Consider the following 19,747-nt stretch of genomic DNA (forward strand, 5'->3'; position numbering starts at 1 on the left):
GGTCTTTGGTATTACGGATGTCATGTTTTGTCCTGTATTGTCGTTACTGGCAGAGCTGTGTAACATTTTATTTGCCTCTTCTCTTGGCCAGGGCACACTTGTAAAAGAGACACTAGTCTCAATGTGATTTCTCTGGTGAAATAAAGGTTAAATAAAAAAAATTAAAAAAAATCACAGCCCTACCTATCTCTGCATTATACATGAGGAAGTCTTGGCATAAAGACTACACACAGAGCCGCCGTGACTTCTATGTCCGCTTGCTGTGAGTGTTCATCACACAGAAAGCAGAACCAATACAATGTGTTCTCACCATCTTCTTGACCCCAGACAGGCTGAAGAATTATCACTTATTGAATGAATATGATGTCAAACTTTGTCTCTTTCATTCTCTGTGTGTTGGTGAGCAGAGTAGAGTTCAGGTCAACAGGAGATCCAGCTGAGGACATTAAGGACCTGGAGGCTGATGCTCAAAACAAAGAGAGGAACATGTATGAGTCAGCTAACAGCCTGGTAAGAACCCAATATTCTCTCCATGACATGTTCTAATGAATACATGAACTACAATGTAGCGGTTCCAAATACATGTCTAACATTTATTCAGTGACATATAAAATAAACAATAACATTAATTTTATTGAAATGTTCAAAAATGTGTCAAAAATTGGGATGCCAGGTAACCAAATGAACCCTAGCGTCCTTATTCTGAGGTGAACATTCACATTATTAACTGTGTATAGCTGACCTTTGATCTCAATTGTATTAATTTCACTGTTTTATTATTATTATTATTATTATTATTATTATTATTATTATTATTATTATTATTACCCTTATTATTATTACGATTACACTTATTCGTTTTTGTTTTAATATGTAGCACTTTGAGATTTGGTTCAAATATAAAGTGCTGTACAAATAAAATGTATTATTATTAATAATGTATTATTAAATTGATCGGGTTCCTCATGTGAGCTTGTAGATCTGCTATTTCCACAGAATGTTTTCCCCAGAATAGGGAAGCTACAGTGTTCTACTTACATTAAACTGTTCTCTTAGACCTAGTGAGACCCTGATCTGTAATCTATAATTAATTTATCGACCCATAGAGTCACCACCGCACGCCAAATTATGTTTTGTATTAATTGTTGTACCTACTTAATGTTGCACCCAGTTTAACACACCAGTTGTAATACCCCAACCAGGTAGAGCTGGTATGTTGCACTCGGTGGGTGTGCTATCATTTTCCAAAGCTAAAAATGATAAAATCAAATAATTTGAATGCAGAAATTGGTGGTAGGTGGTGATTAATAGTGTGGGTGTGATCATTTTGGTGGGGCGTCTGGGGGTCATCCCCCAGAAACTTTTAAACAGAGCAGATATAATTTCCTGTATTCTGGTGCATTTTAATAGGGAGTTTGATACTTTAACAGGCTTAACTAACATGGGAACATTATGGGTAAATGTTTTCATTTCATCCATCAACAAGCTAAACAGAGACATTGATTTGATGACTGAAGCAATAGAGACACACGGCCGGAAGTGGAGGCCTACAAATTCACGCCCACTTTTGAGACAGCGCCGCTACTTAGTCGACTTAGTCGGCTACTCGGTCCGTTGAACGATGGAACGATGAACTGCAGCTGCCAATGCAATCTCTTTGAGAGGCATTGTAAAATACCGTAATTTCACTGGTTATCTACTGAGGCTGTAGCGATTTCTTTTGTGTTCTAATTAAACTGTCCCATTTGTTTAATTTATCCTTTTTAATGTCCCATATCTGTCATCTCGATATACTACCCACAATATACTATAATATACTCCATCAGCGTGTCAAAAGTTCTAGCTTCTGAAATCTTACGTTTAAGTGGTCGCATGGTATATACGTCACGGACGCATCCCTTGAGGTTTTCAATACCCGGAAGAGTCCGCTGTGCGCTTTCCCAAAGGTGTGTGGGCAGAATGGCAATTTTGGGGATATAGCAACCACACGCCCACGGGCACGCCTCCATCGGCATAATGCAGAACGGGTATAGCAGGTGCAGAATAGCGTTTAGGGACAGTGCCAGCTCCATTATCCGTATTTCACGGGTAATGGTTAACGGTTGCGGCTTTAGATTGGTCTGGAATAGAGCGGTTACTCTCCTATTGGTCATATGGTGCACCTTGACTGATGTGTGCACCAAATGTTTCCTATTCAATATTCACATTGATTTCCATAAAAGTCTGATAGCTATAAAGTCAAGACAGACTGCACATACACGTATTATTCTAAATTGTCAAATCCCTTTAATCACTCACTTCTGCAATAGAACTCTCACTCTCTCTCTTGTTAGCTTGTAAAACAAATCTACAAGCTAATAACGTGTGGTGTTTTTTGCTTGAAAATCTGTTCTTTTTGCACATGCATGCATCCAAAGGTCCCTCCCCCTTTTAACTGCCTGCTCTTGGCAGCGCAGCATGACACACAAAGGATTTATAAACAATTAGACGTCTGTGAAATTCAGTTAATAAACGTTACAAACTTGACCGGACAGGGAACATTCCAGTGTACACCTGGCAGCTAACATTTTGGATGTGTAGAGCATAGAACATTAGTTAATCTTAAGATCTATGTTGTTGATCCTCTTGTCGGTGACGTCTGGGGATATACTGTAATGATCTATGGATGACTTGTGCGTAAATGCGCACAGTGTCCTTCATAAAAGAGACGCACGCACACTCCACACGCACTTAACATTTCTGCTTTTCACTACAGTTAACGGGTGGGGCTACTTCAGATACAATAATTTAATTGATGTGTGTCTCACGCTCATTGCGTGAGAGTTGTCAGCTCTCGTTAAGGAACAGTCTTTTAACAGCCTGATGTAGCTTCACTATCTCATTGTCTGTTGATGTGAGAAATATAGGAGGAATACAGGAAACTGATGCATGAGAAGAAGTCTGAGCTGATGGAAAAGAGTCAGATGAAGATGGGTAAGGTTCTAGCCACACGCACGCACGGACGCAGACGCACACACGCACCCGCGCGCGCACACACACACACACACACACACACACACACACACACACACACACACACACACACACACACACACACACACACACACACACACACACACACACACACACACACACACACACACACACACACACACACACACACACACACACACACACACACACACAAATATTTTCTCCTATCTGACATTCCAAATACATTTCCCATTGTTATTCTCCCATACTTATTCTTTAGCCTCTCAAACGACTCCATTATACCTTCACTATATCATTTGGCAAGCTGGTCAAGTCCCTTGTCCTGCCAAACCCTGAATACTGGGTCCTGACACGAGGGAAGAAAATCTGGATTTCTCCATATACTGTAGGAGCCAAAGATGATCTGTGCAGGTCTTCCTTGATGCGACTCGTAATTCGTCCAAGGTTAAGCTTAGGCATTCGACCATTTGATTAATTTGGTTGATATGATTAATGTTAATGTTAATGTTCAAACGGTGTGCATTTAACCCTTACTTAATACTGGAGGGGGAGGGGCCACCTCCAAGTATGACGTAAGAACAAAATGGCCGAATATGGTTCATTGAGTTTACAGTGATATTTATGTACAGTCATAAAACAATGTATCAGACTTCATGTCTTCTATACTCATCATGTGTAATGAATGTTTGTTTGTTGTTCTTCTGTAGAGATGAAACAGTCTGGTCAGATGGAGATGAAGTCCATGGATCAGACATCAACACCTCCCCTTTCTCCTGGTGACAAGGTTATTATAGTTTTGACAATCTGGGAACCCATTCGTTTAAAAAAAAAAGGCTGGATAAATCTGGGGGCACCACTTCCTTTTTTTGTGTAGAAACAGGAACTCAGCTTTGCTCCTCCCCTTTCATAGACCACTTCTTCCCGGGTGCTTCTGTGTTTATTCCTACTAACAACAACACTACATGTTTAGGGCAGTGGTGCTGACTGAAAGAGATTATAATGTTGCAATTTTACATACATGTATGTTTATATCTTTTTTATAATAATAATTTAAAGCCTTTAAAGTTTAATTTTAGTTTTTTATTAGTTAAAGTGTTTTAGTTTTTTATATAATATAATAAGCTATGTAATATTTGTCAGACGCAAGATTCAAAACAATCAGAAAAATCCATCTTTCTCTCTTTCTCTCTTTCTCTCCATCCATCCATCACGGGTGAGGAAGCAGGAAGAGGAGGAGGAGGAGGGGGTAGCAGAGGGAGAGAGCAAGATGGTCAAAGGTCAACCTCACGTGAAGATGGAGGAGAAACCAGAGGTGAGATCATAACCCAGAAGTTCTCAACTCAAATGAATTTCATGAACTATCTGGTAGGATGGAAAACCAGCAGAGTCTATCTAAAGACAGAGTCCCTATAGACAAATCCACAGACGCGCTTGCCTGTAGCAGTGTTGATTTCGTCGACTAAAACTATGATGAAATATGTTCGTCAACTACATTTTTTCACTGACGAAAACGAAATAAAAGCTAAGCTATGATGACTAAAACTAAGACTAAATATACAGACAATTTTGTCAACAAATATAAACTAGACTAAAATGTTAGTGAGGGACTAGTGGAGAAGAGATCCAGTAGAAATAAAAGACAAGTCATTTTATGTTTGGTTGCGCTCGGGTGTTGCATTCTGAAAATAGCCTATTTTCAGCATGCAACCATGTGTAAAATCAGCCATTATGACGCCATCAAGGCACCGCCAAAATACATTTTAGTCGACTAAATCAACTGCAGATTTAGTAATCTATAATCTTATGATATTTGGTTGACTAAAACTAGACAAAAACTAAAACATTTCAGATGACGCACTAAAATATGACCAAAACTAAATGGAATTTTACTCAAAGGACTATGACTAAAACTAAATCAAAATGTGCTGTCAAAATCAACACTGGCCTGTAGGCAATCATAACTGCGGTGTCGCGGTGCGGAACGGCAGCCGCTTGACACCGCAGTTATGATTGCTGTTCTGTGGATTCGTCTATAGGCACACCACTAGCCTGGATGCTGTCTGAAGTGGTACAAACCTCTAGATCTATAAGACCACTAGCCTGGATGCTGTCTGGAAAAGAAAAGAAAAACTTGTGCCGCATAAATGAAAGTGAAAATGCTGTGCTTGGGGAGAGAGAGGAAGAGAACACACTCCATTTTTTTCACTTCTAGGCTACAGGCAACAGCTGTAAACCTTTATTTATTTCATTAATTGGATTAATTGAAGGAATAAGTATTTGAAATGCCACCTAAATTGTGAGTGGAACAGACATTTCCTTTTCGCCCTGTAGCGTTTGATAGAAGGATAATAATATCATAATTGATACAGTCATTAACATAAACACCTCACAGATTATAGAGAACTTTGAATTATAACAACCACTTGAGAATCGGCTTAGTTTGGGGGTCAGCAGCAACCCGTGACTCTGGAGCCGCATGTGGCTCTTTAGCCCCTCCCTAATGGCTCCCTGTAGCTTTATAAAAATATATGGAAATTAATAATGTTTATTTTCTTCACTTCTTAATTTATTTTTATCGTTGCTGCAGTAGGCCGAACATGGCACATACATTCTTACGTTTCAACAGGAAAACAGAGCATTTAACACATTTACTGCTAGGTACCATGCATCTGATAAAACTTTTTTTACCGCGATCGGCCATTTTGTTTCTATCGCCTGTTGAAAATGTCTTGTTTCGATGTCAAGCCTTCCTCATCGTGTTAAGAAAGTGGTCTGTGGTGTTGTGTGTACCAGGAGGGACTGATAGACAGACAGACATGACAAGACGTACTTCAGCTGCTGTCTGTAAAAATGAATATGTATTTTTAAATTGCACAAAGCGTGTGCACCCCCGTACTTACATTAATCTTACATTTAAATAAAATAATTCATCATTTAATTATAATGATGATCGGCTTGGCTTATATTGGTGCCCCCTCGGCACCGTGGTGCCCTGCGTGGTGCGCATGTGCCTAGCGGCGGTACTGCTTATCTCTGTGGTTGTGTGTAGCGTGAGTGCCATCTACTGCCTTTGAGGCAAGGCATGTTAAAACATTGGCAAAGAGTCAGGAATCACAACAATCAGTCAGCATTGAGTGATATTTACCGTACATTCTTAAGAGCTGTACAACAGTCTTATTTCGTTACTCTCTATTTATGTGTATTTAATATCCATGAATTTATTTTATTTTCTCTGTTTTTAGGGAACTATTCCTTTGCATGCTGAGATTGAAGAACATCATGTTACAGAATCACTGTCCTCTCTACATCCCTCTCTGGAGCTCCCAGATGAATCTGATCTAAGTAGATGCTTCAGTGGTTTGGGGATAGAAGAATCCATCTCTCTGCCTCGTTCTCACAGCTTACCCTCACTGAGCCAAATTCCATGTTTAGAGAACAAAACAAGTTTCAGAGCCAAGCGGTCCCACAGTGTAAATGATGTTACACTACTGGAAACACAGAAAATTACACCTGATATCATTGTTGTAGAAAACAAGGAAAGCTACAGGATCCACTGCACCCAAGCAGGACTGTTCCAATGCAACGTGACCGGCCTGGTGTTTAAGATGAAGACAGAGGGATATGTGACTTACAGGACAGTCCCCTGGGATCGAGGGCTTCTATCCCAGCTTGGCATGAAGAGGCCTGCAGGACCACTGTTTGACATAAAAGGTACTCAGGGGTCTGTGTGTCGGTTACAATTTCCACATTGTGAGATCCTCTCCATGGGTGGAGGCAAATCCTTGTCTGTTGTCCATGTGATGGATGATGGCTTTAAGCTGATCAAACCCCATATGATCACAGAAACTCATGTTATCATAGATGTAACTGGATTATCTTTATTTGGTGTCATCATCGAGAAGTTGTTCGGGCCCAGTCATGTCCAGCCCATTCCTGTCCAGCCCAGTCCTGTCCAGGCATTGGTGTCACTGTTTTATCCACCACCTATTGATGGTAATGATGATGATGACACCACATCAACCCTGAAAGTGTTGCTGCTACCTGGGAACGTTGTACTGGATGAAGTGCAGAAGAGACGGAGGATGCTAGTTGGAGAAGAGATTTACATTGGAAACCCTCCCTGTAAACTAATCCCAAAGCAAGAATACACCCTCTCCACTTCCCCTGAAGATGATTCCATCATAATTCAACCTGATATCGCAACATTTGAAGTTGATGAAACATCCTATCACAATTACATCGAAACATTTGATGTGATTTTAAAGGGCAGGTTTAAGCGTGTTACATTGCTTCTAAGACACAGTAACACCTCTGACTGTGCATGGAAACGCTGTGTAACAGCTCCTGGGATAGCTCCTGATAGAAAGCAACACGTTCAACGCACACTGACTCTTCCAGCAGAAGTCAGACTGTGTGACGTGCGGAGCAGATTCATCAACAGCATTTCAGATCCTGTCCTCAACAGTCTCCTGGACAAACTTTTAGAGAATAACGTGATTATCAAAGAAGAGTATGATAAGGCCCACGTCGAGCAAGTGAAACATGAAAAGGCACGTTTTGTCATCGACACAGTGATGAGCAAAGGAACTGCTGCAAGTTCAAGGATGATATTGTTTCTCTTTCAAACCGACCCATTCCTCGCTGAACATCTTAGGTTTATGTAAAACTGTACCAATGTACTTGAGTTGGACACACTGAAGTTGGATCATTACATTTAACTGTCATCCTTTTTATGACATGATCATCCAGAGCAACTTCAAAGTAAACGATCAATGACAGGTGCAATGCCTTGCTCAAGGACACTTCAACAGGGTGCCTGGTACGGCATGGACACACATTGACTGTTTCAGAGATTAAACACAGGATGTTTCGACTACGACCTCAGGACACAAAGATTTGACAAAATGCCTTTAAAATGTTTTAACTCATGAAGTGGAATCATGTGTCTGACTTTGTGTCTGAATGTTTATTCAGACACCTGATGAAGGTCATGGACAATGTTAAGTGGAGTGTGTGTGAACACATATTATACAACAGGTAGTTCCGACCAAGCAATCTGATTGGTTGAAATAGCTTTCTAGCCGTGCTTCAAACCAGCATCATAGCACGGGCCTAATCACATTAATAAATCACTCCGCATGCAGTCCGCACCTGATTAGACCATATATGGGACAGCTGTGCTGTGAAGTCACGCTGTCCCACGGTAGGAAAACAAACAGACAGTAGCCTGACCCACCGCCGCCACCGGAGAACAAACAGCTATGCAAAATGGACTATGTTGTTATATTATGTTATTTTGACTTATTTGGTGGACTTACGGTTGATCAATGGTTAGAAGGTTATAAATATCCTCCTGTGTAAAGTAAAATTACTCCCATTTCGTTAACAGTCCAGTGTATGTTATACTTTATCGTACAAAGGTATCGCATGGCGAAAATAGCCGGTCTACAAGTTCACAACGCGTCGCCATCGCGACGCGTTGTGAGCTTGTAGATCAGTTATTTTGGCCACGTGACACGGTCGTACGACGGAGCATATAGCCTACTGGAATTCATTCCACTGCGCAAGCATTGATAGCTCAGCTGTGTTGATGAGACGGTGCCTCAAACTCAAAGCACTGCTACAGGGACTATTTAACGAGAGGGTGTGCTTTACCTTACATTATTGGCACTTCAGTGATGCTCGCGGAACTCGGCTTCGCCTCGTTCCTGACCGCATCACTGGCGTGCCAATAATGACGGTAAAGCACCCCCTCTCGTGTAATATTGCTTAACTAATCACCAGCAGTATGTTTGTAGGTAGGGAGCCCCATGTCAAGGGGGTTTCAGCATTACCTGCTGTTGAAATAGCTACAGCAAAATGTAAATACATGAGTCTATGGGCCTTAACAAGAGATAAGACCCACACACAATGGGGTTTTGAGAGAGGTATGTGTGGGCAATGCATGCAGATGTGCTCTCATGAGAAGCAAGAGGACACCTGCAAAAAAACATTTTACTCCCTGCTTCCGCTGACACAGGGAGGTTCACAGAACCGCTATTGTTTAGACCTGGTCTCTTCACTCCGGTTTGCACTAAACCCAGACCATATCTTCAACACATTCTACTGGAAAAGAGGGCGTTATGGTACAAATACCATGAGCTGTTCTGAGAGAGGTCCATGTCCCTCTGGCTTCCTCACCGCTACCAAATATATCATGATAAGAAGACGTCTGTACCACATACTCCCTGTTACATCCTGACAGGACGTCTGGAAATACATACAATGTACAATAGACTTTTGTGTATGCACAGTGGACAAATAGCCCTTATTAAACACCTGTAGAATATCCAATCGTATTAAACTGTTAAAATCAAATTTCCTTTCTTATTTATTGTCTATCTCGTCCTCTTTGCCTTGGCACTAAAACAATCGAAAGTGGAAAGAACATGTTGGATTCTCTACTGGAATATGCCTTTTTGGACAATTTGTTTTTTTTAACAAATTCTCATAGCGCCTTGTAGAAACAAGGCGCTATGAGAATTTGTTAAAAAAAACAAATTCCAGAGATTTCACAGGGATGTGGCGAGTTTATTAACAGAAAACTTTTCGTACCTAAGTCTCTACAGGACCTTTAAGATGATCTGATTATACTGTACTTGATGATATTAATATTCACGTTGACAACCGCTCCCGCCCGCCTGATTCTGACCTGCTGCAATTACCGGACTGCTTCTCACCCAACACATCAACGTCCCCACACATGACAAGGGGCATACCCTTGGACCTAGTCATTACCATTCTGTACCCATCAGCAATCTCCAAGTACATGAAGTAGGTGTGTCTGACCACAAACTCATCCAAATGGAGCTGCCATTTCCACCACCCCCCATGCAAAACCTAAGCGCCAAATCTCCTTCAGAAACATCAAAAACATCAACCCAGACACAATAACACTGGACCTCCAACATCTCTCCTCTGCAAACTTTCCATCAGTACGTGAAGCAGTGGATTTTTACAATAAGTCCCTGACCAGTCTCTTGGATCTCCACGCCCCAATAAAAACAAAAAGTGTCACTTTTTCACGCACAGCCCCCTGGTACACCTGTGAGCTGCGAAGAATGAAGACAGCTGGGCGCGTCCTATAGTGGCATCTCAAAGCCACAGGACTCACCGCACACAAACTGGCCTACAAGGACCACCAGAAGGCCTACTCTAAAGCCCTTAGAGATGCACGAGCACAGTTCTACTCCAACTTAATTAACAATAGCAATTCCAAGCAGCTTTTTTCCACCATTAATCAGTTTCTCAAACCACAATCTTCCACTCACTCAGAATTCACAGAGGATCAGTGCAATAACTTCATCACCTTCTTCACCACAAAAGTAGACACCATCCGCTCCCAGCTCTCCAGTCCCTCCACATCTCCAGTTTCCCCTACCCCCCCCCCCCCCCCCCCCCCCCGCCTGGGATTTCTCAGCCTGTCCGCGGTTTCTCCTCCATCACGCAGTGAGAGGTTGAGGACATCATCAAAAAGATGAAACCATCCTCCTGTGCCCTGGACCCCTTCCCCACAGCCCTAATAAAGCTAAACATCTGTGCCATAAGCCCCCTGATTACCAAAGTTATAAACCTCTCACTCCAGTCTGGCCTCATTCCCTCTGCACTGAAGACTGCCATCATTACACTACACACTGACTGGACAAGTCTGTCTACGCCTTAAAGGTGTAGTGAAATGAAAAATATGTTTTTCACACTTTTAGAGCATATCCGTGGTCATCATATGGGCATACCTAACAATAGATGCAAAAAAAAAAGAAAAAAAAACATTTTTGTGTATTTTTACATCTAAAGTCCTTAAAAAGACACCCCTGCTCAAAAAACCCTCATTAGACTCAGATAACCTTGCCAACTACAGGCCCATTTCTAACCTCCCTTTTCTCTCCAAAGTTTTGGAAAAGGTGGTGGCTGCACAACTCCAGGACCATCTACACATTAACAGCATCGCTGAAAAATGCAGCCCATAGTACGAAAACAGCCCTCGTAAGGGTCACTAATGACCTACTGATGGCAGCTGATGTAGGTTCCCCTGCACTCCTCATCCTCTGGATCTGACTGCAGCATTCAATACTGTTCACCACAACATCCTCTTCAACCGCCTTCACTCTGCTCTCAACTGGTTTCAGTCCTACCTCTCCGACAGAATCTGTGGTGTCCCCCAGGGATCCGTACTCGGCCCCACACTATTCACCCTCTACATGCTCCCCCTCGGCCACGTCATCAGCCAGCATGGTATCTCCTTCCACTGCTGTGCTGACGTCACTCAACTTTACCTCAAAATTGACCCACCCCTCCGCAAACTGATATGATCAAAATATGATCATCTCACACCCATCCTCCGTTCACTTCACTGGCTCCCCATCTCATTCAGGACCGAATACAAGATTTCCCTTCTCACCCATCAGTGCATCTATGGCTGTTTTCACTCTACAAAATCTGTATTTGCTCTATTTTTTCTGTTTGCAACTTAAATTAATTGTTTTGTTTCTGTCGGTTAACGTGTTAAAACTTAGATGATTGGTTTTAAGCCGTGCCGTGGGAAAACAATGATGTGAGAGTCGACACAAAATACAGAACGTGTCCAAAGGGCCATGGTCATTGTTCAGCCTAGTTACAGATTATGAAAGTACAGAATGTAAGATTTCAAATTATGTGTAATAAATTTTTATTTGAGAAAATGTCTTATCATAATGTTGCATTTTTTATCACACAGTCTTACGACAAAACATAATTTAAGCTTAACCGGAGCGAATCACTGTATCATGACAGTCATGACGAAACTTCAACCTGGTGTTTGCACTTTATCCATTTACGGCCCTACATCTACATACACGTTCTGATTTCAAATATATAGTGCTTAACTCCTGGCCACGGATGTTACAATTCACTTCGGGTGGGTGTAAGTACCCGTATTATTCCGGATGGTTCAATAAAAAGCATTTTAATCCGATCGGTGGCCATTGTGTCATAGAGTTATAATGTATCAGAGTGCAGTACACCTCCCAACCAATAGGGTCGCGTAGTTGAAAGCATGAGGAAATACGGGAAAAATGGCCACCGATCGAATTAAAATGCTTTTTATTGAACAATACAGACAATACAGGTATTTCCGAGTACCCTAGTAGACTTGTAACATCCATGGCCATGGAGTAAGCACTTTATATTTAAAATCTGAACGTGTATGTGGATGTACAGGTTGTACATAGAGAAAGTACAAAAACCAGGTTGCAGTTCAGCCATGACGCTCATGACGGACGAGCGTCGTGTGATCCATGGCTAATACGCTAATATAATTGCACTTTTACGATACTAACAAGTTGGATAACATAATTCCATAAACTAATTAAAGAACTTACCTGCTATCTAGTAGAGTAGAAGCACGGAAGCACCCGATTTGTTTGTAAATAAATGTTCGCCGACAGACGTTAGATCCACATGACGAATTCAAAACGAATAGGCTCCGTCCAGAGCTGCGTGACGTATTTCTGTGAGGGTGGTTCTCAACCTGTGGGTCGGGAACCACAGGGGGGTCCCCATATGATTTTGGGGAGTTTCCCAGATGACAGTGAAGTAAAATTTAAGTCAACTTTTTAATACCTAAAAAATAAATAAAAGAAAGCAAAGAAAAAGACTATTACTGCATCAAAAGTAATCAACAAACTATACAAAAAAACTGGTCAAACATTGGCCAAATTGCCAAAAATATAAGAAAGAGGCAAAAATAACCCATCAAGCCGTTGTTGTGAGCTTGTAGATCGGCTATTTTCACAATATTGATCTGTGGAACAGAGTCAAACTAAATGCATCAACTCCTACATTCCAAATACATATTAGGGTTGGGGGTCCCCAGTTCAAATATGATTATTTTGGGGGATCTCGGCATGAAAAGGTTGAGAACCACTGCTGTAAGTAACAGGATAGATGGGCACGGCATGGGATATCTACACACCTCAATGTAAATTGGCTATTTTGTCCAAAATGTAAAAAAAAAAAAAAAAAAAGGAAAACATTTTTAATTAAAATAAAGTATACATGATTAGAACATTCTTAAACATTCGACAATTAGGGTCTAATATTTCCATAATAGGCTCTATGCACAGCAGCCATTTTGGAGAAAAATTGGGCCTCTTCTTACTTCCTTCACAGGTGTTACCAATGATACTAATGAAGGCTCTGTTCCATTCTGGTCAAACAGAGTCAGGGTGCTGATATTGTGCATGTTGGCTCACTAGAAACACTAGTGGGTCTCAAAGTGTGGTCCAGGGACCCTCATGGTTCCTTGAGAGGGTGTAACTCTGAGAGTGTACAAATGGAACCAAATGGACCCTCCCGGGTCCATTTGGTTCCATAGTAAACTCTCAGAGTTATGGGTCCTTGAAATTAAAAAGTCTGAGAACCACTGTGCTACACTAACTGGAACAGAGCCTTCATTAGTGTCATTGGTAACACCTGTGAAGGAAGTAAGGAAGGGGCCCAATTTCTGTCCAATATGGCTGCTGTGCATAGAGCCTATTCCTACAAAATTGCTTCAAAACCTGTATAGCAGTTGGGGCATAAACAAGAAGTTGAAGGATACAACTACTAATGATAATAATAACTGATAATGATGATTATGTTCACATCATGTAAAACATTTTTAAATTGTTGTGCCTCTAGAAGGCAATGGAAAACAGAAAGGTCTTTAGTTGTGTTTTAAAATAAATAAGAGTGGCAGCAGACCTAATTATACAATATTGTCTTTATGTTATATCTTCCACAATCCACAAACCACAATCTACATTGAATGGAAATACATACAATAATGAATACATTTTCTTATATAACTTTGGACTGATATGCACATATTACCTTGCAAATAAAAAAGGGAGATATGAGCTATATATATATAGGCATTATGTATGACATATATGCAAAAAGTCAAATACATATTAGCTATATATGTAGGCATATATGTGAACATATATGAGCTACATATGAGACATATATTCCCTATATATCAACATATATGCACATATATGATACATATATTCCCTATATATCAACATATATGCACATATATGAACCTGAATATGACATATATGCAGCATATATTCTGCATATACCTGCCATATATTGGCATATATGTTCATATATATATTTCCTTTCCGTGTGGGAAGCCCGCCCACATTTGGATACTGGGCCCTGATTGGTCCCTCACGACTTCGGAGGGAGAGAAATGAAATCTCTATTGAGGGGGGCAAGACCTAATCTGCCGAGGGCTAAAGTGCGATGCAATTTTGCAAAGGCAGATTCGTCTGGAACCAGGCTAGTACTGCACATGTGGACGGGGGGTTGACTGGCCACAGGCTGAACTAAATAAGTGATTTAAACGTGTGTTTGAACCCGCTTTCAAGATTTTGTTGCCAACATTTTTAACATCTTAGAGCGGGGGGGACGAACTTTACTTTTAGGATACGATGTGCGGAAAAGAATCAACAATAGTGGTAAAGTACAAAAGTATCGGCTTCAAAATATACTTAAAGCACCAAAAGTTAAAGTAGTCATTATGCAGAATGTCCCATTTCAAGTTTTCAAATGTATAAAAATCTTTCGAAAATAACAGATCTACAAGCTCACAATGCGTTGCGATGCATTGTGAGCTTGTAGATCTGCTATTTTCAAATGGCCGTAATGTATATAGGGCTGAAGTGGTTAATGTGTGTCTTGTAATGATAATCAAAATCTAACTATTGACTGAAATTTTCAAATGATTGTAGTGGAGTAAAATTACAATATTTTCCTTTGAGATGTAGTGGAGTAGAAGTATTGTAATGTACTTAGTTACTTTATACCACTGCACATTAACATACGTGGATGTACTCGAGAAAGATGCAGGAGCGCAAAGCAAGAACCGGGATGAGTGGAGGCAACGATGGAGGGCTCGTCTGAGGACCGCCTAGAGGAAAGGTGACACACTTTTTTTGACTTGGGAACTACTTTTAAAATGCGCACAACACTCTTCTGGGTCCTCTGACACATCACTACCAGGGGTCCCCCAGTGAGAACCCCCCAAGTTAGAAGTCGAGATTCGAGATACGCTGGTGACTGACGCGCACACACACACACACACACACACACACACACACACACACACACACACACACACACACACACACACACACACACACACACACACACACACACACACACACACACACACACACACACACACACACACACACACTCAGTGGTCACACTCAGTGGTCATAAATCAGCATCAACAATAACATACTATGTGCATCATGGTTTATTGCTCAAAACTAATATTGTTCTTAAAAAATACTGCACATCAAATAAAAACAGCATTAAAACAACATGCATTATAGTATAGGGCATAGCAGTGGCGGCCATTTTCTGGTTCCATCGTTCCAGATCCCATTAATTTTTCCATAGAGATTTCCAAAAATTCTTATATCAATTATTTTAAGCCTAGAATCAAACCATCCAGGATCCTGATGAATCATGAAAACATTTATGTTTTGATTTTGATTTTAAATCGCGAAACAAAGGGTATTTATTAAATATAGCATATCATATAATTCAATATTCAAATGTATTTTTTCACAGAATCAAACTTTTTATATAAATTTTTTATCCCACAATTTTGTAACCCTTTTCTCACCCGGTGACCACTAAGTGATCCTGGGCGCTACACTCCCCCCACCAGCCTATAGGAGGCCAGGGCCGAGCTCATGCCTCCTTCAATGCATGAGAGCCAACTGACCTTCTTGTCACCTGACAGGAGGGAGTTTCCCCGGTAGGACGTAGTGTGTGGAAGGAACACGTTATTCCAGCCAGTTCCTTTCCCCTCCATCAGGCGCCCCGGCTGTCATGATGGAGGGGAGAATCAAATGTTTTATGGTCATGAATCACCAGGATCCTGGATGGCTTCATTCTAGGCTTAAAATAATTGATTTAAATATTTTTGGAAATCTCTATGGAAAAAATGAATGGGGTCTGGAACGATGGAACCAGAGAATGGCCGCCACTGCTATGCCTTATACTGACATTACAATGATAATGCTAACTTAAAAATACTGTACATCAAATAAAAACAGCATTAAAACAACAGGCATTACAGTATACTGACATTACAATGATAATGCTAACTTAAGAATTTAAGAAAAAGCAGTGCTTACAAATCACCCTAAACGTTTAAAAGTAAGAAATGTACACATAAAGAAAATAGCCAACAAAGGAGTACGAAACAGTATCAAATACTTCATGAGATTAGAAGTGGCTGTAACAATGTTTCTTGGCATTAACGTTTATACCGTTGAAAATCCTGTTTATTTCTCTTTTAAATGGTGTCTCATTTGTTAGGAACATGGATTAGTGGGATGAGCACAATGTCCAACAGCTTGTCTGCTACTGACTTGTTTTGAGCTTCCTGCCCAATGTAGCAAAAGATACTTTTGTTTTGTTTGTTAAAAAAATCAGGTTTCTCGATTATTGAAATAATTGAAAAGGGTAATCGATACAATAAACACTAAGGCCCTGTGTCCACAAAAAGCGTTTTATGAGCCTTTAACATCATGTCATAATAATGCTCAAATGCAGTGTTTATTGATGCCCACACACAACGTTAAAACTGATCAGCCGTTGATGTGCGCAAAATTACAATAACTTATCATGGCTGGGCTGTGGTAACGATTCAACATGAATTACATGGTTGTCAGACACAACCAAGAGGAGGAAAAGAGCAGTGCTCCTCTCCAGACGTTTCCAGCTAGAAGGGCGCAATAGCAAAAAACACCAGCCGTCAGGAACGCTGATGCACGATGGTCGCACTCTTCATGGTGCCCTATGCTACGACCCGGTTCGGTGCCCCCCGGGACCGCTTTGTCAGCGGGGGGGGGGGGGGGGGGGGATGCGGCGCGGAAAAATGACGCTTCAACGGCGCGTTTCACTGTTTTAGCGCTCCTTCAGCAGCCGCTGCTGAAAAATGTTGGCGCTTTCCGGCGATAGTTCTGTCTTCTTTCACTTTCTCCACACCGTTTGGTGCTCCCCCATATTGAGCCCTGCGCTTCAGCACCTAAAACACTTCCTTTAAGCCGGGGTTAGATGGTCGGGCGCCGGGAACTAGAGCCCACCAGCTCGTCTTTACCATAGAAACACATGGCAGGCTAAAAAGACTCTCTGTGGACATGGCCCAATAAGTCAATAGTTAATCAATAGTTGCAGCATCAGTTTCAACTGATTTGAGGCCTAATCACTGTCACCAGCATAGATGTGTCTCCAGTATCAAGTCAGACTTGAGTGATGTCACCTGGATGATCCACCTCATACACATGAACTCCTGCTGCTACACTGGGTCCAGCTTCAGAACCTCCTTGTAGATCCACCTCTTCATACTGGTGGTATTCTGTCTCTACTCTGGATCCATGTGGTAGATCTATGTCTTCATACTGGTGGTATTCTGTCTCTACTCTGGGTCCATGTGGTAGATCTATGTCTTCATACTGGTGGTATTCTGTCTCTACTCTGGGTCCATCTGGTAGATCTATGTCTTCATACTGGTGGTATTCTGTCTCTACTCTGGGTCCATGTGGTAGATCTATGTCTTCATACTGGTGGTATTCTGTCTCTACTCTGGGTCCATGTGGTAGATCTATGTCTTCATACTGGTGGTATTCTGTCTCTACTCTGGGTCCATCTGGTAGATCTATGTCATCATATTCTTCTTCTTCACTGGGTCCAGCAGCTTCAGCATCAGAACCAGCAACGTTATAATAAACTATCTCAACGTTCTCTCGTCTGACGTTATAATAAACCAACTCAACGTTCTCCGCTCCTTCTCTCTGCCCTCTGGTGGCCTGGAGAAACACAGCAGCATCCAACTTTAATTTACTGGATCAGATCAGGTTCTCTTCAATAAAAACTGTGTAACTTCATTTACATTCCATTACTTCTTCATTTACATTACGATCTTGTATTAAAAAAGGTAAAGAAAGACGTGTAATTACCCTCCAGTAGCGATAGAGGACACTGATTATCAGCAGCAGCACCATTATGATAACTTTGGTAATGTTAGATGTCAGATGAGAAGCTGCGAGAAAAATGTGTTAGAACATCATCAAACATCATCAAACATCATGTATGGAACCACTCTCATTAAAAATAAATTATTATTATAGTATATTTAATATTGTAAAATGTCATGTTATTGGTTACATTATTTGTGCTTCTTTGATTGCGATTCATATTGTGATTTGAAAAGTTAATTTCCTTCAGATTACCTGTAACAGTGAGAGAGAGGAGCTCGCTCTCAGAGGAGAAGTTATGAGATTCTTGTTTTATGTTATCATTATAATCTGTGTAATTTACAACAACATTGATGTGATAAAAACAGCTGTAATTTCCTTGGTGGGTGTGGTTTGCTGGAGGAAACAGGAAGTTAGCAAACAGGAAGTTGTCAGAGTGATTGACAGCTGGCAGGGTGTAGGTGTGTGTTGTGTTGGATGCAGTGAAGGTGAGGTGGAAGGAGCCTCCTGGGTACTGTGGCTGGATGGAGCAGCTGATGGTGAAGCTGGAACCCTCCATCACCTGCAGCCCCTGCTGCTGGCCCTCAGAAACCCCCTTTATCGAGGTGAAGAGGCTGATGATTGGCTTAAACAGCAGATCTGTAAAAAAAATAAAAATAAAAAGAGGTTATAAGGCGAAACAGCAGCTATGTAAGCAGAGTAGCCAATGAGATTAAACCAAAGTTAGAGATCAAACATATTTGAAAAAAATAATACAAAGTCTATTTCTGAGCTAATACAGAAAGCATGTTTGGGAAATTGATATATTTCTCGTTTGAGCATATATCACATATATATTGTGATCACATGACCTCAAGCCCAAGTTCTTCTCAAACTATAAATATATGTTCCAGATATGCTGTAAATACTAACAACTGTATTCTGACCCATAGCAGAAACCGTTGTTATATTGTATTAATATACTCTACCACAGTGTTTCTCAACCGGTTCTGGATCAGGGCCACTTGAATGCATTCACGGCCCACCCATCTGACCACTTATCATGGCAACAGGTATAGGCCAAGGTGTTTAAGTGGTCAGATTGGCGTTTTCCAGAACATGCTTATCTTAATTATCAATCAATTGATTGTGTTCAGACTATCAATGTTAAAGAAACATAAATTACATTTGTTTATATATTAACGTTATATTATATTAAAGGGATACAAAATAACGATTTTTAGCAACCTCTGCTGGTCACTACCGTCATTGAAGGTCTTTGGTTTATTCCTGCATTTCCCAGAATTCCACTTGTTTTCACCCAAAGGCGGAAGCGTTTCAAAAAGCGTTGTTTTAGTTGTTTTATATTATCTGTGGATCGTTTCTCTTAGCCAGTGGAGCTTTAGTTACCGGGAGCTGTGTTTTATTTTGCTGTTGTTTCTCCATCTTCAAATCCTATAATGTCTTAAAAACAGTGTGAGATTATTTTTTGTTACTAGCGCGCTAGTTCCGGGCCAAACAGGGAACCGGTGCATTTCCGTTTGTATTTTCCGGACGGATGACGTCATTTTCGCGGGAAAGATGCCCCACTCCACGTTCAATAGAAAATATGTTTATAAAAGGCTTTGGCGGGTGAAATTCATGGTATGGGCGTTGTGAAACATTTGCCACTCACAAAATATATAACATTTTACTTTAGTTTTTTTTTTTAA

General features: G+C 40.9%; 1 protein-coding gene across 1 annotated transcript; it reads left to right on the top strand.

Moving 5' to 3' along the window:
* Positions 1–200: 200 nt before the first annotated feature.
* Positions 201–9,448, top strand: LOC311039048 (uncharacterized protein; the record flags this gene model as incomplete). The annotated part of the gene is made up of 6 exons (XM_084048690.1): positions 201–262; positions 408–510; positions 2,907–2,973; positions 3,702–3,778; positions 6,237–8,031; positions 8,779–9,448. The coding sequence occupies 5 exons, from the start codon at positions 201–203 to the stop codon at positions 7,656–7,658; spliced, it is 1,731 nt and encodes a 576-aa protein (XP_083904816.1). The 3' UTR covers positions 7,659–8,031; positions 8,779–9,448.
* Between the last annotated feature and the right edge of the window lie 10,299 nt (positions 9,449–19,747).

Source organism: Gymnoscopelus microlampas, assembly GCF_963454915.1.
Source record: "Gymnoscopelus microlampas genome assembly, chromosome: 22".
In the NCBI taxonomy this organism is placed as follows: Eukaryota; Metazoa; Chordata; class Actinopteri; order Myctophiformes; family Myctophidae; genus Gymnoscopelus; species Gymnoscopelus microlampas.